General features: G+C 38.1%; 3 protein-coding genes across 3 annotated transcripts; 2 read left to right on the top strand and 1 right to left on the bottom strand.

The window, feature by feature from the left end:
• Window positions 1-316: 316 nt before the first annotated feature.
• LOC143864441 (gallate 1-beta-glucosyltransferase 84A24-like) lies at window positions 317-2,457 on the top strand. Its single transcript, XM_077375372.1, has 2 exons — window positions 317-1,135; window positions 1,686-2,457. The coding sequence occupies exons 1-2, from the start codon at window positions 335-337 to the stop codon at window positions 2,253-2,255; spliced, it is 1,371 nt and encodes a 456-aa protein (XP_077231487.1). The 5' UTR covers window positions 317-334; the 3' UTR covers window positions 2,256-2,457.
• Window positions 2,458-12,909: 10,452 nt separating this feature from the next.
• On the top strand, window positions 12,910-14,938 carry LOC143864446 (gallate 1-beta-glucosyltransferase 84A24-like). Its single transcript, XM_077375376.1, has 2 exons — window positions 12,910-13,794; window positions 14,057-14,938. Exons 1-2 carry the CDS (start codon window positions 12,994-12,996, stop codon window positions 14,624-14,626), a joined length of 1,371 nt encoding a protein of 456 aa, XP_077231491.1. The 5' UTR covers window positions 12,910-12,993; the 3' UTR covers window positions 14,627-14,938.
• Window positions 14,939-23,047: 8,109 nt separating this feature from the next.
• Window positions 23,048-23,575, bottom strand: LOC143870069 (uncharacterized). The gene has a single exon (XM_077376574.1). It carries the CDS (start codon window positions 23,573-23,575, stop codon window positions 23,048-23,050), a length of 528 nt encoding a protein of 175 aa, XP_077232689.1.
• Between the last annotated feature and the right edge of the window lie 3,710 nt (window positions 23,576-27,285).

Genomic DNA, 27,285 nt, shown 5'->3' on the forward strand with positions numbered 1-27,285 from the left:
TACCCGTACCTGCGGGTATCGTACATCGTTCCAGTACCCACGCGGGTTACCTGTTTGCCGGGTCTAGGCCCAGAAAATACGGGCGGGCTGGGTCGAGGGAAGGGAATCCATCAGTTTTTAATGTGATTGTCATTTCCAATGTTGAAATACATAACCCAAGGTAACCATTGTGTTGTTTTGGGTTATTTACTGTTACGGACATTTGAAAAAATGACGAGAAAATGTTGACTTTTTTGCAAGGGCTCCCTTCGTCTAGACTTCCTCATCATCTTATTATATATTTTCTTTCCATCTTAACAAGAGAGATCAAGTGAGTTCTCTTCAGCAATCAGCCATGGAGGAACAGAAGAAGGTTCATGTTATGCTTGTTACCTTCGCCGCCCAAGGTCTCATAAATCCTGTCCTAGAATTGGCCAAAATACTTGCATCAAAGGGCCTGCGGGTGACATTTACTTCTACAGAGATGGCTGGTGAGCGGATGCGAAAATCTACAAATACTTCTGCAACCAATAGATTTCTCCAGTTCCACTACTTTTCTGATGGTTGGGGCCTCGAAGCAGATCGCAGCAACGTAAATGGCTACATCAACCAGCTAAATTTAGTTGGACCCAAGTCCTTAACCCAACTCATGCAAAACTTGGCCTCTCAAGGTGACCCCATTTCATTCATCATTGGCAACCCTTTCCTTCCCTGGGTGTTGGATGTAGCTGAAGAAATGAAGATCCCCTATGCAATGCTTTGGACTCAGCCATATGCCGTTTTCGCCATTTACTATCGCTATTTTTCTGGTTTAAATGTTCTTCCACCTGTAATTTCTGATGCTGATACCATCACAGACATAACAGGTTTACCAACTCTACGCGTTGAAGATCTGCCAACTTTCCTTCTCCCTTCTAATCCTTATATTACTCTATCCGAAGCCTTGTTGGAGACGTTCAGGAAGCTGAAGAAGGTCACCTGGATTCTAGTCAACTCCTTCATTGATCTTGAGAGAGAAGCTATTGAGAAGATCCCAGATGTGCCACCAGTTAAACTGGTAGGTCCACTTGTTCGGATTCGTGGCAGCAATCTCCGTGGCGACATGTGGAGATCAGCTGACTGCCTTGAATGGCTTGATGCCCAATCACCTTCAACGGTAATGTGAAACAACCAGTTACTCCAAAAGCTTAAGGCCCTTTTCGTTTTAAATTATGAAAACCGATTGTGAATGCTAAGCCTATTATTGGACTCAAATTTAAACGTAATTTTGAGTCCAACAATCAGATTGGCACTCCCAATCGGTTGACATAATCTTAAACGAACAGGGCCTAAGCTATTAGAATTGGTGCTATTTAATAATCATTTATACTTCAACACTCCCCCTCACATGTGACCCCCCCTTTTTGGGTTTGGCCGTTCACGTGAATTTTTAATATCAAGGAGTTATTGGGTTTTAAACCCTGAGGCAATAGTTCTGATACCATGTGAAACAACCAATTACTACAAAAGCTTAAGCTGTTAGGCCCTGTTCTGTTCGTTTAAGATTATCACAACCGATTGTGAATGCCAAACCAATTAGTGGAGTCAAAATTTCATTTAAATTAGAGTCCAACAATCGGTTGACCCGTCACAATCGGTTGGCATAATCTTAAACTAAAAGGGCTTAAAGAGTTGGTGTTATTTAATATTCATTTATACTTCAACAGGTAGTGTACATTTCATTTGGTAGCCATGTGGTTCGGTCACATGAGCAGATGGAAGAGGTTGCTTGGGGACTTCGAAGTAGTAAACAGCCGTTTCTTTGGGTGGCAAAGCCGCCGGAGAATGCGACTGGACTGTGGGGCTTGCCAGAGGGTTTCATAGAAGAAACAGTTGGGCAGGGTAAAATAGTGGATTGGTGTCCTCAAGTTGAAGTTCTCTCACACCCTTCTATTGCTTGTTTTATAACACACTGTGGGTGGAATTCGACGTTGGAGAGTCTTGTGGCTGGCGTGCCTGTTGTTGTGTTTCCCGATAGGGGTGATCAACAGACCAATGCTAAGCTGTTGTTAGAGGTTTATAGAATTGGTGTTGGCCTGAGAAGAGACCCAAGTGGGCTAGTGAGGAAGGAAGAAATAGAGCGAGGAATAAACGAGGCGATCAGTGGAGCACGAGCCATGGAACTGAAGGAGAATGCGCTGAAGTGGAAAGACGCTGCTCGAGAGGCGGTATCTGACAGTGGAACCTCAGCTCAAAATATACAAGCATTTGTAGATGATTTGTTGTTGTTGTTGTGAAGAGATTCAGTCTCTATTCCTGGCCAGGAATTTATAGTGAATGCTTGAGTTCCCCTTGATGGTAAAATTTGACAAGTTCTCTAAAAGTTTCTTTAGGGGCTGTTTGGATTCAAGGATTTTAAAATCCTGGATTTCCTTAAATTTGTAATAAAATGACAAGACAAGTCAGTGCAATTATCAAAACATGGCAATGCCAATATCAGTAGCCTTTCTTTCATACTTTAATGCCTTAAATTTATATTGCTTATTATGAGACTGATCTACCTAAATTTTCCCACATGATCCATATATATATATATGCTTCTTTGGGAATGTTGATGCTTCTTGGTGGATGCAGAGAACGTTTTAATTTGGATCACTATTGTGCATGAACGAATGTGGTTGCAGAGAGTTGATATTTGTAAATTTGCTGTGATAAACTGCTGTCAAAATTTCTTTTCATCTTTGCAGTGATCGTAAAGGATAGTTTTTCAAAGTTACATCGCGGAAATAAGGGATTTAATATTCACAATTCGTCCAAGAATTTAACACCGGGAAAGATCGGCCAACGAAATGGCGGACCGACTAGCCAAGGAAGGGGTATTACTGGATTCCATTTCAATTAACCTCATCTGATGAGGTGGACATTGGTTTAGAATAGTGCTTATCGAAATATCCTCACCATTGTATTCACATAGCTTATTGATGTAACTTGTGGGTATAGCTACCGCCTATCTTGGGGACGTCTTGTCCCCCTGATTGTAATATCTTTTGGTAATGAAAGTCGATTTTCAAAAAAAAATTACGGTTTCTTTGGAAACAATAAATGACACAGCCGTTTCTGATGATGATGTCAAGGATGATGTATATGCTAAAGATGAGTTCTTTAGATCAGAGGGCAGATCTAATAGTCATTAGAAAGACTGCTTAGTTATTAGAATATTGGTTACTGTCTCCGTAAAAAGAAAACCTTGCAGAACCTTGAGGGCAGAGGAGGAATGGATGAGGCAGAATTTCAAAGGTTAGGGGTAGGCCTGTAAATGGACATTCAAAAATCCGATTACCGTCCGCATCCGAATCCATTTAAAGCGGATATTATCCGAATCCGTTTATGAGATATCCGGCTCTTAGCGGATACGAATCTGGTAAATGGTACATCTGATCCGTTTAACATTCGAATCCGAGAAGTACATCATTTTATCCCGAATATCCGGATTTAGATCTGTATATCCGAATCCGTATCCGGAATCATTTTATTTTTATTAATAATATCATCAAATAAGATTTACATTTTTTAGGGAGGAACACCTCAAATATAATTAGATTTACATTTTTGCCATATATATATATATATATATATATATATAACTCTCTAGTTTGTAAAATAATTGGTAAATAGTCCTTAAGAATCACGTAATAGAGTGAGCCTAGGGGTGGCAATGGTTCGGTTTCGGTTCGGTTCGACCCCCAAACCGAACCTAACCGAAATTTGAATCAGTTTGGTTTTACCAAACCGAAACCGAATTTTAGGTTCGGTTTCGATTCGGTTCCACCAATTTTGCCACCCTTTACTCATAATCATTGGAAATATTCAGTTTCGGTTTGGTTTGATCCCCAAACCGAACCGAACCGAAATTTGAATCGGTTTGGTTTAACCATGGTTTTAAATTTCGATCGAAATCCGAAATTTCGGATTTCGGTGGAGACCAACACCGAAATGCATCACAACCGAAACGGTCATTTATTTCGGTCGAAATTTCGGTTTTTCCGAAATTTGACCTAAAAAATATGTTTTTTTAATATTAATTTAATATTTCACCGAAATTTCAACCGAAATTTAATATTGATTAAAATATTAGTTTTGGGTCAAGTACCAGATTTCGACCGAAAATTTGAAATTTCACAGTCCGAAACCGGTACCGAGACCCAAATTTTAAACCTTGGGTTTAACCAAACCGAAACCGAATTTTCGGTTCGGTTCCGGTTCAGTTCGGCCAATTTTGCCACCCGTAAGTGAGCCCTTTGATCTATGGAGGTTTCCATAATAGAGTGAGCCCTTCCCGTAAAATAGTGGAAGATCGTGTTTCTCCAGCTAGTGTTGTATGGTGTAAGCCTTTATAGTCCCATACTTTTCTATAAGTACTGTACGGACCACAACATAGGATGATCCAAACCGTCCGTGTGATGGGACACAGCGTAAATACTAAATAGGTTGTTCCCCAAAAATCATTTCCATAGGATGATCCTATAGATCGGAGGGCTAGGATCATCCTATAGAAAAAAATTTGTGTCTGATTTTTGTATGAGAAAACACCCAAGTCAGCTTAATTAAATGAATAAGACAAAATTTGTAAAAAAATTGAGGCTCTGTGGCTGTACTCACATGCAAAAGTCGGCCGTGAAATTGTGTTTGGGGAAATTGCCTAGCAAATCCTTAATTAAAGGGATTTGCTAACCAATTTCATGGAAAGCCATTTCGTAGCTGACTTTTGCATGTGAAAACAGCCAGGCCCATGCTCAATATAGGGCTTTTGCTAGATTCCATAGGTTCTTTTGTTTGTATGTATCTATTCCCTATGGCACATGCTCCATGCTCGATCAATTACCAAAGGGGGACAAACATTAGGGAGAATTATCAACTGGACCCAAGCTTTTCAGAAATTACGAATGGGGGACAAAATCTGTACGGATGGAAAATTGTGGTCCAAAATGCCCTTTTCTTTTCTTAAAGACCACGTTGGTTTTTACTTTTCTACTTTTCCCTTTTTCCTCTTCTTTACTGTTTCATTTTCTACTTTGGGGGTTTTTTAACCTAGCATTGGACGTGGGAAAACTCAACAAACACATGAGTAGTTTTTTTGCAATGTTTTTATTTTTTTGCAATTCCATTGGAGGATTATCAATGTACAAAAAAGGGTTATGTGAAGCTAGGGGTTTTCAAGTCCTTATTTTTGGGTTATCAGGTATAAAAATTGGGGTCACCGAAATCGAAATGGGATCTAAGATGTCCGGGTGTGTTGGCTGAAGTTACTGGCCGATCCACTTGGGGTTTTCAAGTCATTGATTTTGGGGTCACCAAAATCGAAATGGGATCATCAAGTCCATGTGTGTTGGCCAAAAGTTACTGGCCGGTCCACATGGGGTTTTCAAGTCATCGGTTTTGGGGTCATCGGGTATCCAAAATGGGGTCACCAAAATCGACATGGGATCATCAAGTCCATGTGTCAGCCAAAAGTTACTGGCCAATCCACATGGGGTTTTCAAGTCATGGGTTTTGGGGTCATCAGGTATAAAAAATGGGGTCACCAAAATCGAAATGGGATCATCAAGTCCATGTGTGTTGGGCAAAGTTACTTGCCCATCCACATGGGGTTTTCAGGTAATTGGTTTTGGGGTCATCAAGTATAAAAAATGGGGTCACCAAAATCGAAATGGGATCATCAAATCCATGTGTGTTGGGCAAAGTTACTGGCCCATCCACATGGGGTTTTCAAGTCATTGGTTTTGAGGTAATCAGGTATAAAAAATGGGGTCACCAAAATCGAAATGGGATCATCAAGTCCATGTGTGTTGGGCAAAGTTACTGGCCCATTCACATGGGGTTTTCAAGTCATTGGTTTTGGGGTCACCAAAATCAAAATGGGATCATCAAGTCCATGCTTGTTGGCCAAAGTTACTGGTCAAATCCTCGATTTTGGGGTGATCAAGTATAAAAATAGGGTTACCAACTTAGAAATGAGACCATCAAGTCTGGTGAATGTGAGAGGTGTTCTAGAGTCTAAAAATAGGGTTACCAACTTAGAAACGCAGTATACAACCTGTTTACTCAACAACCTGTTTGCAGAACAACCCATTTACACAACAACCTGTTTACACAATAACCTCTTTTGAACCACAACCTGTTTACACAATCACATCATTTCTCCTATTGAAGTTCTGAACAACACATACACATCATTTTAAGTTTTGAACAAAGCAACAACTCAAACACAACAATCACATCTGTCTACAACATTTCTCCTATTGAAGTTCACATTTCCCAAACTCTCCTCGTATAAATCCTTCACATAGTTCCAGTCGCATCTAAGGAATGTCATCTGGACCAAAATTGAAAGCGACCCCACTATACATATGCTCGATCCCTTTGATCACAAATAGTCCACAGTCAAATATGCAAAACAATAGGTAGTGTAAATGGAATAGGATTAAACTCTGAATGACATAAAAGCATTCACATTTAAAAGGTTTATAGGCTGCCTTACCCATTATCTTGTTGTGGGAAGTCTGCCACTTGGGCATATGGAAAGTGGTCTATGTCACAACCATGGGACTTGAAATATTCTTTTATCAAGGCTACCTGGAGATAAAATCAGAAATGAAATATAACTGTTTGACATATCTAAGAATCTTAGACTATCACTGAAAATGTTAATGTAATTACCGTATGCCTTGCTAGTTCGTCGAATTTAAGCTCTTTTGAGGAGTTGCACTCGAAGAAGGATTTTTTAACCATGTCAAGCACAAGCAGAACCCAGTGGTTGTTTTGACATAATGGGATCAAGACCATATTAATCTCTTCACACGGGATATCTATAAGTCTAGCATTCAATATCCCTTTCGCAAGTTTATAATATTTGAGCTTTGTTTTCTCATTCGTGGTCTCATCCATGGTACGAAGTCTAGAAATAAGAATTCCCTGTTCAAGGAAAGTCCTTGATTGTAAAAAAATGCTTCAACCACCAATGAAGGAAAACTAGCATTCTTAACGTAGAAAAATTTACTCACATGTACCAATGAAGGAACAAATATAATTTTGCTATGAGGACTTGTTGATCTGTTATTGTACGAGTTCTGAAGAAACTTTCTGTATACATCCAATACCTTCAATAAAAAAAGTTCAAGAGAAGATTATTCATATCGTTATTGACTTACATATATTTTCTTAATCACCCTTAAACAAAGGTCACTTACATATTACTGAGGTATCTTCTGCGCCTCCACAGGCATACCAAGTCGTCAACAAATATCGTTATACCTTCTTCCTTCATGATACAACGACTACAAAATGATATAATTGTTAGAAAATGACACAACTATAAGCAAAATAAGGTTATACATTTAGCATCTACTTGCCTTGTCTCATTCTTTAACAATTTTTTAATCAATTCAGTCCTCCTATCCTTCCCATTCTCCTCCTCTTTTGAATTTTTAAAAAAACCTATTTTTTAAGAGGTTTGCATTTAAAAAATAATCATATCATGATTAAGTTGTATCGGGGGCTATTGCTTTTGATATGACATGTATTCACTATTCTTTCTCTTTTATGCTTGCAAGTGTTGGAGAGGTTGGCTCTTTTTCATTTATAACGAAATGGCAGATTGAAGCCATTTATGACCACTGCCTCAATATAACTTTCTTTCCTTTCTTATTCTTACTCTTTTTTTTTCAAGGTGTGTGACCAAGATATAGTAATTTCGTGGTAATGAAGTATACAACATCAGGGACGATATGGATTCAACTAGCCAAGGCAGTACAAGAGAAATATTTGAATGGCTGCTAATTTTATTCACAGAAAAAGACCAAGATGGTAGGACATGAGAAATAAATTTGTAACACCCTTGAAAATCACAAAACAGTTCTATAGTGGAGTGTCTTGACCCACATATAAAACCTCCATTGCATTAAGGTCTGCCACTTCATTTGCGCTTATTCAAATGTGCACCAAGGATACATCCGTCTCATACTTGATTTTCAAAATAGTGTTCTCCAATATCTAGAGAGGCAGACTGGTTGGCTAGAGATGGAGTAGCGAGGGTTAGGATTGAGTTTTTTGGTCTTCTCCTTTGCCTATTGTCTAGAAGGGGGTTGTCAAAGGTTTGAAGGTCTATAAAAGAGGGGTTTTCAAGTCTCTAAATGGGGCTTACCAAATATTTAAAGAAGGGTTTTCAAGTCTCAAAACAAAACCTCAAAATAGGGTTTTCAACTCTCTAGGAGGGGTTTTCAAAGCTTCTAAAGTCTATAAGAGAGGGGTTTTCAAATCTCTAGAAGGGGGTTGTCAAAGGTTTTAAAGTCTATAAAAGAGGGGTTTTCAAGTATCTAAATGGTGCTTACAAAATATCTAAAGAGGGTTTCCAACTCTCAAAACAAAACCTCAAAATAGGGTTTTCCACCTCAAATCGAGTTTTCAACTCTCTAGGAGGGGGTTTTCAAAGCTTTTCAACTCTCTAGGAGGGGTTTTCAAATCTCTAGAAGGGGGTTGTCAAAGGTTTTAAGGTCTATAAAAGAGGGGTTTTCAAGTCTCTAAATGGGGCTTACCAAATATTTAAAGAAGGGTTTTCAAGTCTCAAAACAAAACCTCAAAATAGGGTTTTCAACTCTCTAGGAGGGGGTTTTCAAAGCTTCTAAAGTCTATAAGAGAGGGGTTTTCAAATCTCTAGAAGGGGGTTGTCAAAGGTTTTAAAGTCTATAAAAGAGGGGTTTTCAAGTATCTAAATGGGGCTTACAAAATATCTAAAGAGGGTTTCCAACTCTCAAAACAAAACCTCAAAATAGGGTATCCACCTAAAATCGGGTTTTTAACTCTCAAAATAAGGTAATCCACCAGAAATCATTAGAGAGGAACAAAATACAAAACCCTAAAGAAGATAAAACAGATATTGACAAAGCAAAAGCATTGCAAAACCCTAAAAAAAAATGAAAAACAAAACCGAGATAGAGAAAATGGAAAAAAAAAATTACTCACGTGTTCGTCGACTTTTTCCACCTCTAATGGTGGCTGCAAGTGAAGGAGATGACCAGTAGGTTAAAACCCCCAAAGTTAAAAAATAAAAACGGTAAAGAAGAGGGAAGAGTAAAAAGCAAAAAGGAAAGTCGTCATTAGGAAAAGGGCATTTTCGACCATAATTTTCCATCCGTACATATTTTGTCCCCCATTTGTAATTTCTGAAAAGCCTGGGTCCAGTTGATAATTCTGCCTAATTTTTGTCCCCCTTTGGTAATTGGTCCATTGTTTTTTAGTCAATTTAAGAAGGGCAATGATAAATTCGCACCCCCTGCAGTACACATACGCACTCCGTTTGGCAGCTTTTGACAACTTTGTTTTGACTAAAACCACATGGTTTCTTTTAAAACCATGGGCTGGTTTTCACATTCTCCAACTAAATAATTACAACCCATGTGACTTGTAAGAAATTTGGGTGAAATTTTCGCCCAAATTTCGTCCAACCTATCATTTCGCATTAATTTTATGAATATCCATGTGACTTGTACAAAATTTGGATGAAAGAGGGTTTTCTCATTAATTTTATGACTATCAGTGGTAGAGGATAATCAAGATAAATAAAAATAGAGGAAATGTAACAAATGAAGGGCTGAGATTAGTTGTGGTAAAGAGCCCTAGAATAAAACTCTAAGTAGAGCTCGTGGGAGGGATTATTTTTCTTTTGCAGACAAAAGAGAGCGATTTTGAGAGAGAGAGGGAGAGGGAGAGAGGGAGGGAGAGAAGGGATCGAGCCTCCAAGCTTTGGCAAGATCATGTCATTTGTCTGTTGTAAAGGGAATCCATCAGTTTTTAATGTGATTATGTCATTTTCCTATGTTGAAATCCATAACCCAATGTGACCACTGTTTTGTTTTTAGCTGATGGTGCAGTTGAATGCAAGAAAAAGAAAAAGGAATAATTTAGGAAAATTCTAAAAACAATGTGATTTAAGGGGTGAAACACATCCCAAGGCATGTTTTAAGACAAAAATGCCCTTGAGTTGCTTTTCCCTCCACTTTTTTTAGAAACGAATCCCAATGCATTTCACAAACCCTATTCATCTTTTTTAGCTTCTTCTTGCCCACGCAAGTGTTGAAAGTCCATTGCCTTTGGTAAAATTCCTTTGTACAGCCCCCTTGTAGGATGAATTAAGCCGATATTTTTCAAAATGGACTATACAGCCCACACCATAGGATGATCCAAACTGCCCAATTAATGGGCCACAACGTAAATAGGTTGTGCCCCAAAAATCATTTCCATAGGATGATTCTAACCATCTGATCTAAAGAGAGACTCAGATTATGGAAACTTCTATAGATTGGACCGTTGGGATCATCTATGGAAATAATTTTTGGGGCAGAACCTATTTATGTGTTGGCCCATCAATTGGGTGGTTTGGATCATCCTATGATGGTGTGGGCTGTACAGTCCATTTTGAAAAATACGAGGTGAATTTATCACTGCCCTTTTAGAAATTGTGTTCAAATTAACATAAATACGCTTGGCTTTTGACTTGGTGGTATGGAAGACCTATTGTTTCTTTATGAGAAAGAGTTTTCATATGGTGTAAACGCATATACTCCAAAAATTTTCAAAAAGTATTGCATGGGTCACACCATAGGATGATCCAAACCGTCCATTAGATGGACCACCAAGCAAATATGTTGTGCCTAAAAAATCATTTCCATAGGGTGATCCTAGCCCTCCAATCCATAGAGGAAATTTGGATGATGAAAACCTCTGTAGATTGAAGGGCGAGGATCAACCTATGGAAAACATATTCAAAACTTCAAACAACATTTCATGTTCTGTATTTTTGTTTGGATAAAAATTGTCCATCCTCTCGAGTTTCTTTTCACTTTCTCTTGATCCCTAACTCTAAGTGCTAACTATGTATAATATAAGTAGGACTTATGACACTTTGATTGATGGTCCCACTCGACTCAAAATAGCTTGTAATCCGGACTCGGAAACTAAGATCTGAAATGCACTCCAAAAAAGATAATGGATCTAATGAAATACTATTAGAATGTATGAACCACTATTTATACCTTGGAACCACTATTTATCCTCAGAACCACTACATAGTAGTAAATAGTGGTTCCGAGGTATAAATAGTGGTTCTCATTGTATAATTAGCGATTCTGAGTATTTAAACCACTATGTATACACTCATTCTCACTTTTTATAGTGGTTTTGACTCTAATTGTGGTTCCCAAGAATTTTGAAACCACAATTAGTGCTTGGAAGGATTTAATTGTTGTTCCTTTCATCTAAATGATATTCTTAGTGTTTAAACTACTGTTTATAAATACATTACAACTATGAGACCCAATGAAATACTATTAGAATGTATGAACTAATATTTATACCCCGGAACCACTACATAGTGGTAAATAGTGGTTGGTATTATTAGTGGTTCTGAGTGTTTAAAACCTTATAAATACACTCATTCCCACTTTTTATAGTGGTTTTGAGTGCATAATTTTCAATCTCACAATTTAAACTCTCAGAACAAGTATTAGGCCATCTAAACTATGAACCATCATATGATCTGACTGTTTAGACAACTATTTAAATTCATTGCAACATTGACACCCAACGAAGTGCTATTAGATTGTGTGAAGCAATATTTCTACTCTTGAACCACTATTTATACCTTGGAACCGCTACATAGTGGTAAATAGTGGTTCCTAGGTATAATGAGTGCTTCGGAGTGTTTAAAACCCTATAAATACAGTCATTCTCACTTCTTATGGTGCTTTTGAGTGCATAACTTTTTCAATCTCACAATTTAAACTCTCGGAACAAGTATTAGGCCATCTAAACTATGAACCACCATAAGATCTGAGTATTTAGACAACCATTTAACCCATTGTTCATAAATTCATTGCAACTTTGACACCTAATGAAATACTATTAGATTGTGTGAAGTAATATTTCTACTATGGAACCACTATTTATACCTTGGAACCACTATTTATACCTCAAAACCACTACATAGTGATAAATAGTGGTTCCTAGGTATAATTGGTGTTCCTGAGTGTTTAAATACTGGTTCCCAGATATCAACAGTGGTTCCGAGAACAAAATATTGCTTCAACACATTTAAATAGTGGTTGTAATTGTATAGACATGAGTTTCACCAGGTTTACTCTAAATAGAAACATAGAGGGCAATAGAGAGATAAAGAGATTATGACAATACACCATAGCATTGTAACGAGGATGATGACAATAATAAATGCCTAACAAAACCATAACAAATAAACAAGATTATGACAATAAACCATTGCATTGTAAGGAACATGTTAAACCTATGCAAATGTATCACAATAGACCTACTAGAGAAGCTTAGGTTTCATAGGCAAAGAAAAATAAAGAGATCCAATAAAATCTAGATTTTAGGAGAGGGGAGTTTCACCTCTCTCTAATGAGATTTCAATGGATTTTTACAATAGACAATGGAGTTTCATTTTGGCATTGGGGAAGAAGAAGAAGGTAAAAATGTAAAAATGTTAGGTGAAATGCATTGGGATCCGTTGCTTACTTTGTTGGAGGGAAAAGTAACACAAGGGCATTTTGGTCCTAAAACACTTCTTGGGATGCATTTCACCCCTTTTTAAGAAATTAGCCAACTCAACCATTTTTTGAGATTTTCTGATAAAAATCACATTTTTTTTAGAATTTTCCCAAAAATTTATAGTGTGAGCATAGGACCCCCCCTGCAGGTAAAGAGTGATAAGGATTTCTATTCCCCATTCATTATTTTTTTTTGGGCTGGCTTTCGTCTTATTATCTAATTTCTTTCCATCTTTACAAGAGAGATTGTAACGCCCCGGCCCCACACCATGCAGATATTTGTGCAACTAGCCCCGGTTTTGTTTTTCCTGCAGGAAAATGCATCTGCACAGGAAGAGAGGGAGCCACATATATAGCCCAGTCTCTTTTCGATGTGGTATATGTCAGAGATCAAGTGACTTCTCTTCAGCAATCAGCCATGGAAGAACAGAAGAAGGTTCATGTTATGCTTGTTACCTTCGCTGCCCAAGGGCTCATAAACCCGATGCTTGAATTGGCCAAAATCCTTACATCAAAGGGCCTGTGGGTCACATTTGCTTCTACAGAGAAGGCTGGTGAGCGAATGCGAAAAGCTACAAACACGCCTGCGACCGATAAGTTTCTCCAGTTCCGCTACTTTTCCGATGGGTGGGGCCTCGATGCAGATCGCAGCAACTTAGATGGCTACATGAACCAGATAAATTTGGTCGGACCCAAGTCCTTAACCCAACTCATCCAAAACTTGGCCTCTCAAGGTGACCCCATTTCATTCATCATTGGCAACCCTTTCCTTTCCTGGGTGTTGGACGTAGCTGAAGAACTAAAGATCCCCTATGCAATGCTTTGGACTCAGCCTTACGCCGTTTTCGCCATTTATTACCGCTATTTCTCTGGTTTAAATCTTCTTCCACCAGTGCTTTCTGATGCTGATATTATCACAGACATAACAGGTTTACCAACTCTACGTGTTGGAGAGCTACCAACTTACCTTCTGCCTTCTAATCCTTATATTAATCTATCAGAAGCCCTGTCGAAGACGTTCAAGAAGCTGAAGAAGGTCACATGGATTCTAGTCAACTCCTTCATTGATCTTGAGAGAGAAGCTATTGAGAAGATCCCAGATGTGCCACCAGTCAAACTGGTGGGTCCACTTGTTCGGAATTGTGGCAGCAACCTTCGTGGCGATTTGTGGAGATCAGCTGACTGCCTTGAATGGCTTGATGTTCAATCACCTTCAACGGTAGTGTGAAACAACCAATTACTCCAAAAGCTTAAGGTTTTATTTAATAATCATTTATACTTCAACACTCCCCCTCAAGCATAGTCCCCCTTTCCTGGGGAGGTTGGCTACAATGAATTTTCAATATCAAGGAGTTATTGGGTTTTGAACCCGAGGACCTGCCGTGAGGCAATGGCTCCGATACCATGTGAAACAACCAATTACTCCATAAGCTTAAGGTGTTAGAGTTGGTGTTATTTAATAATCATTTATACCTCAACAGGTAGTGTACATTTCATTTGGTAGCTGGGTGGTTCGCTCAGAGAAGCAGATGGAGGAGGTTGCTTGGGGACTTCTACGTAGTAAACGGCCGTTTCTTTGGGTGGCGAAGCCACCGGAGAATGCTACCGGACTGTGGGGCTTGCCAGAGGGATTCTTAGAAGAAACAGTTGGGCAGGGTAAGGTGGTGGATTGGTGTCCACAAGTTGAGGTTCTCTCACACCCTTCTATTGCTTGTTTTATAACACACTGTGGGTGGAATTCAACATTGGAGAGTATTGTGGCTGGAGTACCTGTTGTTGTGTTTCCTGATAGGGGTGATCAGACAACCAATGCTAAGCTGTTGGTAGAGGTTTATAGAACTGGTGTTGGCTTGAGAACTGACCCTAGTGGGCTATTGAGGAAGGAGGAAATAGAGCGAGGCATAAACGAGGCGATCGGTGGACCACGAGCTATGGAATTTAAGGAAAATGCACTGAAGTGGAAATTCGCTGCTCGAGAGGCGGTATCTGATGGTGGAACCTCAGCTCAAAATATACAAGCATTTGTTGATGACTTGTTGTTGTTGTTGTGAAGTGATTCAATCTCTATTATTGGCCAGGAATTTGTTGGGATTGCCAGAGTTGCTCTTGATGGTAAAGTTTGATAACTTCTCTACATTTCTTAGTGTGAAGGATTTTCATGCAGCATGCTGAAAAATCTTCAAAACCTGCTACCATCTTGCCCTCTGATTTTTTTTTCTTCAATTGGGTTTTCTTTCCATCAAAATTACAGAGGTGGTTTTTTTTTTTCAGCAGGTTTTTCTTAGTAAAAAAAAGTTGACTGAATCTGGTAATTGGTCTGTTGACATGAGTTTCAATTACAACATGAGTTTTAGATTTGAATAGCCTGTGGATCTGGTCTGTTGACACCCTTTAGGCCCTGTTTGTTATTTTGAGAATCGATTTCAAGTCCAAAACCGATTCTTAGCAAAATTGAGGTCCTGTTTGTTCTGGATTTTGGTAATTGATTGAGTCCAAAACGAATTAATGGACTCAAAATTAAACCCAAATTTGAGTCCAATAATAAGTTTTTGATTCAAAATCAATTCTCAAAATCCAAAACGAAGAGGGTTGGAAATTGTAGACTCGATTTTGGACTTGAAATTTAAAAAAAGCAGTTTTTTTATGTGCTACAGAGTATCCCTCACATGGAGAAATCTGTTTATTTAAGTATTAAACATGGAGAAATCAGTTTTTTATGTGTTACAAAATATTCCTTGCAAGGCCGAGGCGGGTAATTGTACAAAAATCATTAAAAATTCACAATAAGTCAAATCCAGTTACAAAATTCTAAGAAAATATTCATTAATATAGAGGGAAATGATAGCAGCACAACCATGCTTTGATAATTGCACAAACATTGGGCTTGTAGCTCATTGGTTGAGCTTTGTTTTTATTTTAATGTTGAGGTCGCAGGTTCGATCCCAGCTTACCTATGAAAAAAAGGGTTTTTCCAGTTCCCTAAAAGCTCTTACAAACCAATTAAAAAGGAAAAAGACAAGCTGCATTTGTGAAGCAGACCATATCTTGAACGTGATCGATCGATTGGTGATACACATTCATCTAAACAATCAAATTGGAGAGAGTTAATGTCCTTGTCACTTCTGTATGGGCATGAGTGTTAGAATCTGATACGTGTATCAAGTGTTTGACATAATAATAAATTAATAACAAGTAATATATTAAAATTGGGAGATGATATTTTCCCCTCTTAAACCGATAACGGTTTCTGTGAGTATGGTTCATTGCTTGAAGATAAATTCACCCCCTTTAACGTTTTTCTTTGCCTTTAAAACTTAACTAATACCGTTAAAGGGGGGGATTTTATCTGTCAGAGGGGGGGGGGGGGGGGGGGGGGGGGGGGGGGGGATATCATCTCCCTTAAAATTTTGTAATAAGTTATGTTACTTTTGTAGATATTCTATTTAGGAAAAGAAATGGCGGATTAATAGAGATCCAAAAGTGTCTCATGAAGTATTGGAATCGGAGACTCGTCCGACATGGATACTTCATCCATTTATAAAAATCCATATAGTATAACATGGATTGATGTGATTCCTATGTAGTTTCCACAAGATATTAGAAGAGACCACAAGAATCTTGCTTTTCCAAGAACAATAATGCCAGACTCACTTGTCATCACTCTCATTGATAAGATTTTTCATATAAATGACCAATTGGAGAGAGCAAGTGTCGGATGTTGCAACAGTATGAGTACGAGTGTTAGAAGCTGATGCGCGTATCGAGTGTCGGATTTGACAAACTTCTAAAAGAAAAATTTGTGGATTGGGAAAAATATTCTAATCAATTCTCAAATTATAATTTTTTACATAATAATATAGTTATAACAAGTAATATATTGAAATTTTTAATAAATTTTATATATGTATGAGGAAATGGCTTGTGTGCAGCTGCACAGATAAGTTATCTGTGCATGGCTGCACAAACCATGGTGGGCCACATTTTTTTGGGGGATCCAAAGCATTCATTTGGAAGGCCCTTCCATGAATAGGGTGTGTACCAAAAATCAGCTCTTTAGGATCAACCTAACCCTGCCATTTGTGGAGGGGAAAATGGGTAGAAACCGTGTCTGTCCATTTCCCCCACCAACTTTGATTCACTTAGGATGATCCCATAGGATTGATTTTTAGTACACACCCTATTAAGGGTGTCAATTTTGGCTCGGGCTCGGAAGCTCGCTCGAGCTCGGCTCGAATCCTTAACGAGCCGAGCCGAGCCGGCTCGTTAAGCTTAACGAGCCGAGCCCGAGTTAGGCCAGGCTCGGCTCGGCTCGGCTCGTTAAGGCTCGTTAAGAAAACCCACTTTTGTATAAAAGAATATTCCTAAATATAATAGAGTAGGCTGTTTCATCATGAGGTTGGTGTTGTCATGTCAACATCATCTGTTTTGTCAACATCTAACAAAACGTATTGAGGGCAATGCTAATCAAATGGTTGTGTTTTTTTGAGTGTTTTTTAAGAAAAATCGGGGATTGCAATTCTCGGGAGAAATTAATTTTTTCCCGTAATTGTCACAACCTTTTACCTTTTGTTAGTATTTTTTTTCGTAATTGTCATAACTTTCTACCTTTTGTTGGTAATTTTTCATTTTAAACTTTATAAATTCAGCTATTTTACTTTTTGTTTGTAATGATTACTTTTTTTTTTCTTATTTGCTTTTGCTACCCACCTTTGCCACCTTTGCCATGTGCGAAACTTTATAACCCAAGCTCGATAAGGCTCGCGAGCCTGGCCGAGCCTGACCGAGTCGAGCCTGGTTCGAGCCCGAGCCAAGCCTTTGAGCTTAACGAGCCGAGCCGAGCCTGGCCAAGCTCGGCTCGTTTACACCCCTACACCCTATCAATGGAAGGGCCTTCCAAATGAATGCTTTGGATCCCCCCAAAAATGTGGCCCCCACTATGGTTTGTACAACCATGCATAGCTTATAGGTGCAGCTGTACACAAACCATTTTCTCATATATATATATATATATATATATATATATATATATATATATATATATATATATATATATATATACTAGTGGGACACCCGTGCGATGCACGGGGGTGACAAAAATACACATTGGGGATGAAGGTAGGCCCCTTCATTGGAAGAAAGATAGATTGTTCTTATAAATTAAAACTCAAAATCCATGGGTAAGCATATTTTTATCTTTAAGGGGATGGTTTCACACTTAGGAGAGAAGCTTGTTTAATGAGATGTAGGTGCTAGTACAAATCATGTTGTTAAAAGTCTATTATCATTGTGTAATGTAGGTTTTAATATGTGTAAAATTCATACAATGGGTGTTTTCAAATTAAGTACACGGTGAGATATTGAAGGAGTATATCCGGTTCAACTGTGTCAAAATAGAGGCCAGAAATGGAGATCCATTTAAAGCCCTTCATCTAAACCCTTGGCCTACGCCCCCGCCCATGACACTCAAAAATCAATAAAACACAAAAAAGGAGGGACAGGACAGTGGTGATATTCATGTGTAAAAAGAGACATTTTACCTATTTCTTCTTGCTAAATGTGAACCAAACTCGAAAAAAAAGGACCAGAGAGTGAGTGGTGAAGGTCATATGTAAAAAAAACTGTTGCATGTGGCCGTGAACACCTTTTAAATGTAACCCTTGACATCCGCATGTGGAAATATAAACCAAAACCCAACAGCATGATTTGAAAAAAATTACTCAAGATGGGATAGGGAAAAAACCACCAAAGCCAAACAACGTATTGATAGAAAGAGTGAAAGATTAACAAAATATCAAAACCAATAGCATGATGATAGAACACAACAGCCAAAAAAAGCCCACCAACTCAGTAAAGTATATTTAATACAATTATGAAAATTATTACATAACAAAGAAACTCCCAAAACACCCATCTGCTTAAAATTGAAGAAGGAAAAACACCAAACCCAAAAAGCCCATTGGAAAAAAGAGGAGAAGAAGGATAGTCATATGTAAAATTGAAGAAGGATAGTCATATGTAAAATTTGTCCACACATGTGGCCATGAAACGCCGTCTAAATGGAAATCCTTGACCTTGGCAACTGGTCTTGAACAGACTAAAAGTTAATTAAGATTGAGAAAATGCAGTTTTATTAATGGCAAAGAATTTAATTAATAGAGAAAACAAACACGAAGAAAAGATCATGTGCGATCCAGGCATGATTCATGTGCCCTTTGCCATTGACTTCTACTTGAATCATCAACTTGAATCAAGACTTCATAAAACAAATCTGCCAAATGAACCCAGCAAAGCGTTGTATGAGCCAATATCAGTTTACAAATTTCTCTGAGGTATTTCATCAAATATTCAGTGAGCACAGAATGGCCTGTGAGTAATATTGGCACAAAGTAGTAATCATTCGTAGAATTGAGCAAAATATTTACCTTTTCTATCTCTTCAGCAACTCTTTAAGCATCAGAAAAGCATCCCCTTCTTGCATATATGTATCCATTCAAATATTGAAAGTAAGAGAACTATAAGGAAATTCCTAAATAATGGAAAAGTTTACAAATTTAAAAAAGGGCAAGCCAAAGGAGAGATCAGATGCCAAATAATGTCCAGATTCAATAAAAGCTGCCTCTTGGCCAGCTTTGAAAGGAAATAGCTGAGATGCTTATCACCAAAAGACCCAAATAACACACATCAATTATAAATCGGCAGACCCAACAAACTGTAAAAAAAAAAAAAAAAAAAGGCTAAGATTCAATCAAACACAAATAAGTCATTAGAAAATAGTAGACGATCGGGAAAAAGGCCATCAAGATTGTTAGAGATAAAAAGGAAGAAAGATAAACTTTTCTAGAGAGGAAGGAAATGAGGAGTCTAAAATTATATTTCTTTTTCTCGTTGCTTTTTTTATTGCCATACATGGATATATAAAATAAAAGACATGAGAACATTCTAGCTATTGAGTACTTCTAGACTAGTCAAATCAAGCAGTAACTCTCTTAGACTTTCCAGCTCCCACTACATTCCAATACATATTATTTAATTGGTTTATATTTCCAACACTCCCCCTGAAACCAAATTCCTTCCATCAATTATTCCAAGAGAAATTTTGAACTTGTAAAACAGCTCGGCTTTCAACGGCTTGGTAAGAATATCCGCGACTTGATCTCCGGACTTGACATGAACCAATTCAACCTCTTTTTTCTTCACATGATCTCGAATTGAATGAAATCGAACATCTATATGCTTACTTCTTTCATGATAAACCGGGTTTTTTGCTAACTCAATTGCCGATCTATTATCAATGCAAATCTTTGTAGCCGTGACTTGATGAAAATGAATTTCTTTGAGCAACCATCTTAGCCAAATAGCATGAGAAACACATGATGATGCCGCCACATACTCAGCCTCACAAGTAGAGAGAGATACAATAGGTTGCTTCTTGGATACCCATGTGAAAGGAGTATCACCCAAAAAGAAAAGAAAACCGGTGGTGCTCTTCCGTTCATCCATATCTCCACCCCAATCACTATCAACATAACCAATGAGCTGAAAATCATTTGATGGCACATAATTCAAAATATCCGGTCTAATGACGGTCAAATACCTTAAACTTCCAACCAAACTTTTGAACATAGTTGGATCCACTATTGCACCTTCATCATTTTTGGATAGATAGAGCCCGCACTCCATCGGTGTATTGACCGCATTGCAATCTTCCATCTTGAATTTTTGGAGAACAGTTCTAGCATATCCTTCTTGTGAAATGAATATTCCTTTCTTGGATTGCTTCACTTCAATGCCGAGATAATAGGACATTAGGCCATTGTGAGTCATCTCAAATTCCCGAACCATTTATTGCTTGAATTCTTCGAACATAAGAGGATTATTTCCTGTAAAAATCAAATCATCAACGTACAAGCAAATAAGCAAGATATCACCATTAACTTTTTTCATATAGAGTGACGGCTCATATGGACATTGTGCATATCCATTTGCATTGAAGTATGAATCAATTCGGGAATTCTAAGCTCGTGATGCTTGCTTCAATCCATACAAGGCCTTCTTCAAGCGCAAGACTTTGTCTTTTTCTTCTTCTTCGACATACCCCATGGGTTGTTCTATATAAACCTTTTCTTCAAGATGTCCATTCAAGAATGCTGACTTGACATCCATTTGGCAAATCTTCCATGAATTTTGTACAGCTATAGAAATGATCATTCGAATGGTCTCCATTCGAACAACGGGAGCAAACAATTCATCATAATCAATCCCTGCCTTTTGCTTGTAGCCTTTAGCTACCAACCTTGCTTTATACTTCTCAATTTCACCACTTGCATTTTTCTTGATTTTATATACCCACTTGACACCAATAGCTTCACGATTTTTGGGAAGTGTAACAAGCTCCCATGTTTGATTCTTTTCGATGGCTCTAATCTCTTCATCCATAGCATTCTTCCACTTCTTTTCTTGAACGGCTTCTTCAAAAGTGAGTGGCTCACTATCAACAAGAAGGCAAAATAATTGCAAATTGTTGGATTCTTGAATTACCGCATCCATTCTTTCATAAATGTCTTCAAGCATCCTTATGCGGGGTGGTGGTGAATCACTTAGACTTGCTTCGGAAGATGATAAAGTCCTCGGCTCTTGAATTGGTGAAGATGGAGGTTCTTGTGCTTCAAGTGAAGATAGTGGTTGTTCCTCCATTCCTTTAATGATGCCAATTTTGTTACTCCAATCCCATGTGCATGCTTCATCAAAATCAACATCTCTAGAAACATGAAGCTTGTAGTTAATAGGATCAAATAATTTATATGCTTTAGATTTGGAATCATATCCAATGAAAATAAACTTGTTACTTCTATCATCCAATTTTGTTCTCCCTTGAGCCAGAATATGTGCATAGGCAATGCTTCCGTACACCTGCAAATGAGAGACACTTGGCCTCTTTCCGCTCCATGCTTCTTGAGGAGTGAAATCTTCCACACCTTTTGTTGGACATCTATTTTGCAAATAGATTGCACACTCCACCGCTTCAGCCCAAAATTCTTTTGGTAAATTCTTGCTTTTGAGCATGCTTCGAACCATGTCAAGGATGGTTCGATTTTTCCTTTCAGCCACCCCGTTTTGTTGGGGCGAATATGGGGCTGTTAAGAATCACCGAATCCCATGATCTTCACAAAATTGGTTGAATGCAATTGAAGTGAACTCTCATCCACGATCCGTCCTCAAGTTTTTGATTTGATACCCACTTTGCTTTTCAATGTAAGACTTGAATCTTTTGAATATATCAAACACTTCTGACTTTTCCTTCAAAAAATACACCCAAGATTTTCTTGAAAATCATCAATAAAGGTAAGAAAATAGCGATGCTTACCAAAAGATTGAGGAGTTACAGGACCGCACACATCCGAATGTATCAACTCAAGTGGCCTCCTATCATGATATGTGGCCTCCTTCGGAAAGCTATTTCTGGAGTGCTTTCCAAATACACATCATTCACACAATTGATCGGGATGATCAATTTGTGGAAACCCATGTACCATATTTTTCTTGGATAGCAATTTGAGACCACCAAAGTTAAGGTGCCCAAATCTTAAGTGCCAAAGCCATGTACTGTCTTTCATACAAGCAACCAAACAGTTTGCAACTTCATTCTTGATGTTTAACACAAACATTCGATTCTTTGACATATCAACGTTTGTGATCAAATGATTTTGTTGATTTCTCAATATTAGGCTTCGTCGGTCCTTCATAAAAATATTATAACCCTTCTCAAGTAATTATCCCAAGCTTAGAATATTTTTCTCCATATTCGGCACGTAATAGACATCATGAAGAAATTGATGAGATCCATTCTTTAAACGGATTAAAATTTTACCTCTGCCTTTCACCGAAGTCTTTGAGTTGTCTCCAAAAGAAACTTGACCTCTCACTGATTCATCCAACTCAACAAAGAGTTCTTTTCTTCCACACATGTGGATGCTTGCACCGGTATCCAAATACCACGAATCTTGGTTGCCAGTGTCTCCATCACATGATAACAATAGTACATCTTCATCTTCCTTTACAAGGTTTGATTTTTCTTCAACTTGATTTTTGTACTAACAATCCGATGCATAATGGCCAAATTTTCCGCAATTATAACAATGATCTTTAGAAGTGTCATACCGTTGATTTCTTGCCATGCTTCCTCGGGAACGTCCTCCTCGACCTCGATAGTTATATTTTGGAAAATTTTGTTGATCTTCTCCTCGGCCTCCTCTTTGGCTTCGACCATGTCCGCGGCCTCTTCCACGGCCATGATTCCATCCTCGGCCACGACCTCTTTGGTTGTTGCTTCCTTTCGAGCTTTCTTCATCATCCTTAATGGTGAGCTTTGTTTGAAGCACCTCTTTAATCGGCTCCTTTTTCTTCATAAGGCGTTGTTCATGTGCTTGCAATGAACCCATAAGCTCATTTATTGACATTTCCTCCAAATTTTTTTATTCTTCTACGGCTACAACAACATAATCAAACTTCGCGTCCAATGAACGTAGAATTTTTTCTACAACTCGCCCATCTTCAATTTTTTCACCATCTCTTCTCAATTGGTTTACAACAGCAAGGACCCTTGTGAAATAATCTGAAATAGCTTCAGATTCCTTCATTCTAAGAGACTCAAAATCTCCTCGAAGAGTTTGGAGGCAAATTTTCTTCACCTTTTCTGCACCTTTAAAAGCATTGTTGAGCATGTCCCATGCTTCGTTGGAGGTGGTGGCAGCCGCAACTTTCTCAAAAGTACCTTCATCTAGAGCTCGGTAGATGAGGTACAAGGCCGCTTTGTCTTTCTTCCTTAAGGTCTTCAAGGCCTCGGTTTGAGCATTTGTCAACACCGATTCATTTTCAGGTTCAGTGTAGCCATTCTCTACCACATCCCACAGATCTTGGGAGCCAAGCAAAGCTTTCATTTGAATACACCAATTTTCATATTTTTTATCACTAAGTTGGGGAACCGGAAAATCGGAGGACATTGTTGTATTTTTTGCCATGGCTCTGATACCACAATATTAGAGATAAAAATGAAGTGAGTTTGAAAGAATTAATGGATTTTAGAAAAAAAACTCTAAAAAATAAAATAAAATAAAGTTTTCCTTTATGGACCTGTGTTATGGCTTTATTGTATTGGATTTTAATTTCTGAGTACCTTCTCGATCTAATTAACTTCCAGCCTTTTCATTGCACAGGTTAGGGGTGAGCATTATTCGGTTATAACCGAAGAACCGAACCGAACCGAACCGATTTGGTCGGTTCGGTTCGGTTTTTCTCCATTTCGGTTCGGTTTCGGTTAGTTTTTTGGGAAATTCGGTTATTCGGTTTCGGTTTCGGTTATCTAAAAAAAAAATTCGGTTAACCGAAATAAGGGATGAAACCATTTTTTTTTTCAAAAAAAGTTGCTTTATGTGCACTCCGTGGGATGATCAAAACCGTCCATTCGATTGATCACAACTTAATTATGTTGTGCTCAAAAATTCATTTTGATCGGATGATCCTAGCCCTCCGATCCAAGCCTAAATTTTACTTTTTTCCCTCTTTTCCTCTCACAATTCGGTTATTCGGTTATAACCGAATAACCGAATTTGTAATCGGTTCGGTTTCGGTTCGGTTTCTCATAATTCGGTTTCGGTTTCGGTTTGAATTTTGCGAAACCGAAATAATTTCGGTTTTAACATTTCGGTTTTTTCGGTTCGGTTTTAACCGAATAACCACCCCTAGCACAGGTAGTCCGACTTGCAATTAGAGAAATGAAAAGTGGTGATTCATGAGTAACATAAGGAGTTGAGAATGGGAGCAGTATTCTTCTCAGTTTCAATGATGTAATCCTTTGGGCTGACATATTTAAGATAAGCAATTCTTCACGGATCGCCTATTTATAGAGCACAGGTACCTCTCTAAGTACTATAAGTTCCCTAGAAAAAAAATTGCTTACTGTACCGTTGATGTGAGGTTTTCTGCTTCAACTTTGGAATTTTTTGCTGGTTCTTCTGATTTCTTTTTGCATTTCTCTTATATGAATCTCAATGACAAATGATGTGTCCCTCAATTCAGTGAAAGGTTCCATTAGTTTTTAAATTTTGTCTGTTACTTTTTGGGGTCTTCATTTTATTAGTTTTTGCTTTTATGACTTAACCTTTAATATTCACTATTGTCTCTACACGTGGATGCATATTTCTTTCGTCATAATTAGGAACCATGACGGCCAAATGAATATCATGCTCCACACGAACATCAAAAGTTAATGACATTGAAAATCCACTACTTGATCGTACTTCATCTAATCTATGTTTTGGTGCCTGGAGATGTTCAAGGTATATGATTGGGCTTGTCAATGATTGTAAGTTTGATTTATATTTTTCTAAGGACCCAAGCACATGTCATTACACTCACATGTCAAACTATGTAAATATAACTGTGAAACTATCGTGCTTAGATACCAATCACTAATCCATGAAGGAAGCGCCAGTGTAATTCTCATAATTCTTATGGGTTCGGTACTCCTAGATAATATAAATCTTTAATAACAGTTTCTCTGATTAGTACGTTTTTTTGGGGTTCAGATTTTGTGCCCAACATTCCAATGTTAAATATGTTTACTGTATGATTAAACTTAATGTGATGAATTGAATACTATGAATTGTATGCAATCACATCAGCATTATTATGGATTTTTTCAAATGGAAGAAAATATGTTTGGATTTTGTGGAGGTCATTACCTGTCTTTGCCTAAATAACATCTTTTTAATATTTGGTTTGTTGTTCCCACGAAGATTTTGAAGCTTTTAGTTAGGAATGTCTGTTAGTTAAATCGTCTGTCTTTTTAAATTTGATTTGTTATTCCCATGTGGATTTTGAAATGAATAAGTTTCTGGAATTTTCTAGAATAAGTTTCTAGGAATTTTTTCTCTTCTCTTCGGGTAGTTTGTTGCCATTAAAGAAATGAAGCCATTAAAGAAATGAAGTACTGAGTATTAGTTGTTGGCTACCTTCTTCTACAATAAAAGCCTCTGGGTTGATCTTCTACAATCTAAACCTCTTTAAAGATTTCTAGATTAAAACTTCTTATTTGATGATATGATATGATTCATTTATTTTATTGGTCGGCCCGTGCATCACACGGGGTTTTTTACTAGTATCTATATATAGAGGAATGGAAACTAAGGGAATTATTTCAATTTCTCCTAAAATTCTGTGGGAATTACACATCACTTTTTTTAACAAAGGCACCCATTCAACCCACATATTTACAATCCTACCCCCTCCTTTATGTTTTCTAACAAAGGCACCTGTTAAAGCCACATAATTTCAATCCTACCCCCTCCTTTATGCTTTTTAATAAAGGCACCCATGAAAGCCACATAATTTTAATGTTACCCCCCTCCTTTATGCATTTGTAATAAAAAATCTATAGGGTGATCTTAACCATCCGATGTAAGAGGAACAGCATATTATGGAAACCTCTATAGATTGGACGGCTAGGATCAGCGTATGGAAATGATTTCTGGGGCACAACCTGTTGATGTTGTGTTCCATCACATGGATGGTTTGTATCAGCCTGTGAAGTGGTCCGTACAGTTCTTGGGCCGGGTACGAGTCCAAGATTCGTGACCCATAAATTTCCCCGGGTCATTTTGACCTGGCCCATGTCACCCGGACCCTTACAGGTCGGGTCAAACCCTCCCATATTTTTCAAAATCTTTTTGATGGGCCCAGAAATTAATCTCTTCAAATCTTTGCACTGGTCTATCCCCCACAGTTGGTGGGCCTAAAAAATAATTTCTTCAAACCTTTGAACGAGGTAGGCCCCACCTGTATTTTTCAAAGTGCATTGTACGCACCTCCCCATGATCCAAACCCTCCATTTGATAATCATAGCCCTCCGATCTAAAGAAAAACCGCATATTACGGAAACCTCTATAGATTGGAGAGTTGTAATCATCCAATGGAAATTGTTTTTGGGGCACGACCTATTTACATTCTGGCCCATCAAATGAATGGTTTCGATCATCCTATGGTGTGGGTCGTGCATTAACATTAAGTCCAAATTGTAGGCCCCATCCAGATTTTTCAAATGAAGTTTGCGGTCAACGCCATAGGATGATCCAAGCCGTCCATTTGATGGGCCGCGACGCAAATAGGTTGTGCCCCCAAAATCATTTCGATGGGATGATCGCAACCCTCCGATCTATAAGGTTTTTTCGTAATATGTAGTTTCTCTATTGTCTATCATGAGAATCTAAATATAATATTTTCCCACTCCCTGTGCATCGCACGGGGTGTCCCACTAGTAAAGATATATGAAGGAATGGAAAATAAGGGAATTATTTCAATTTCTCCAAAAAATCTGTGGGAATTACACATTACTTTTTTTAACAGAGGCACCCATTCAACCCACATATTTACAATCCTACCCCCTCCTTTATGCTTTCTAACATAGGCACCCATTAAAGTCACTTAATGTCAATCCTACCTAAGGGTGTCAATTTTGGCTCGGGCTCGGAAGCTTGCTCAAGCTCGGCTCGAATCCTTAACGAGCCAAGCCAAGCCGAGCCCGAGTTAGGCCAGGCTCGGCTCCGCTCGTTAAGAATTTAATATATTTAAATATATATATATTATATATTAATATATACACTAAAAGGGTTGTCCAGGGAGTGAAAGGGTGAGGCAAAATATGTCACTTCTTTTT

This window comes from Tasmannia lanceolata, unplaced genomic scaffold (genome assembly GCF_043159265.1).
Source record: "Tasmannia lanceolata isolate RefF3 unplaced genomic scaffold, GAP_Taslan_0.1 ptg000003l, whole genome shotgun sequence".
NCBI classification, from domain to species: domain Eukaryota; kingdom Viridiplantae; phylum Streptophyta; class Magnoliopsida; order Canellales; family Winteraceae; genus Tasmannia; species Tasmannia lanceolata.

Excerpts from the sequence above, each read along its gene's own strand:
- LOC143864441 (XM_077375372.1), top strand. The coding sequence starts at position 335 with ATGGAGGAACAGAAGAAGGTTCATGTTATGCTTGTTACCTTCGCCGCC. Across the intron at positions 1,136-1,685 it reads ATGCCCAATCACCTTCAACG|GTAGTGTACATTTCATTTGG; the intron begins GTAATGTGAAAC and ends ATACTTCAACAG.
- LOC143864446 (XM_077375376.1), top strand. The coding sequence starts at position 12,994 with ATGGAAGAACAGAAGAAGGTTCATGTTATGCTTGTTACCTTCGCTGCC. Across the intron at positions 13,795-14,056 it reads ATGTTCAATCACCTTCAACG|GTAGTGTACATTTCATTTGG; the intron begins GTAGTGTGAAAC and ends ATACCTCAACAG.
- LOC143870069 (XM_077376574.1), bottom strand. The coding sequence starts at position 23,575 with ATGTCCTCCGATTTTCCGGTTCCCCAACTTAGTGATAAAAAATATGAA.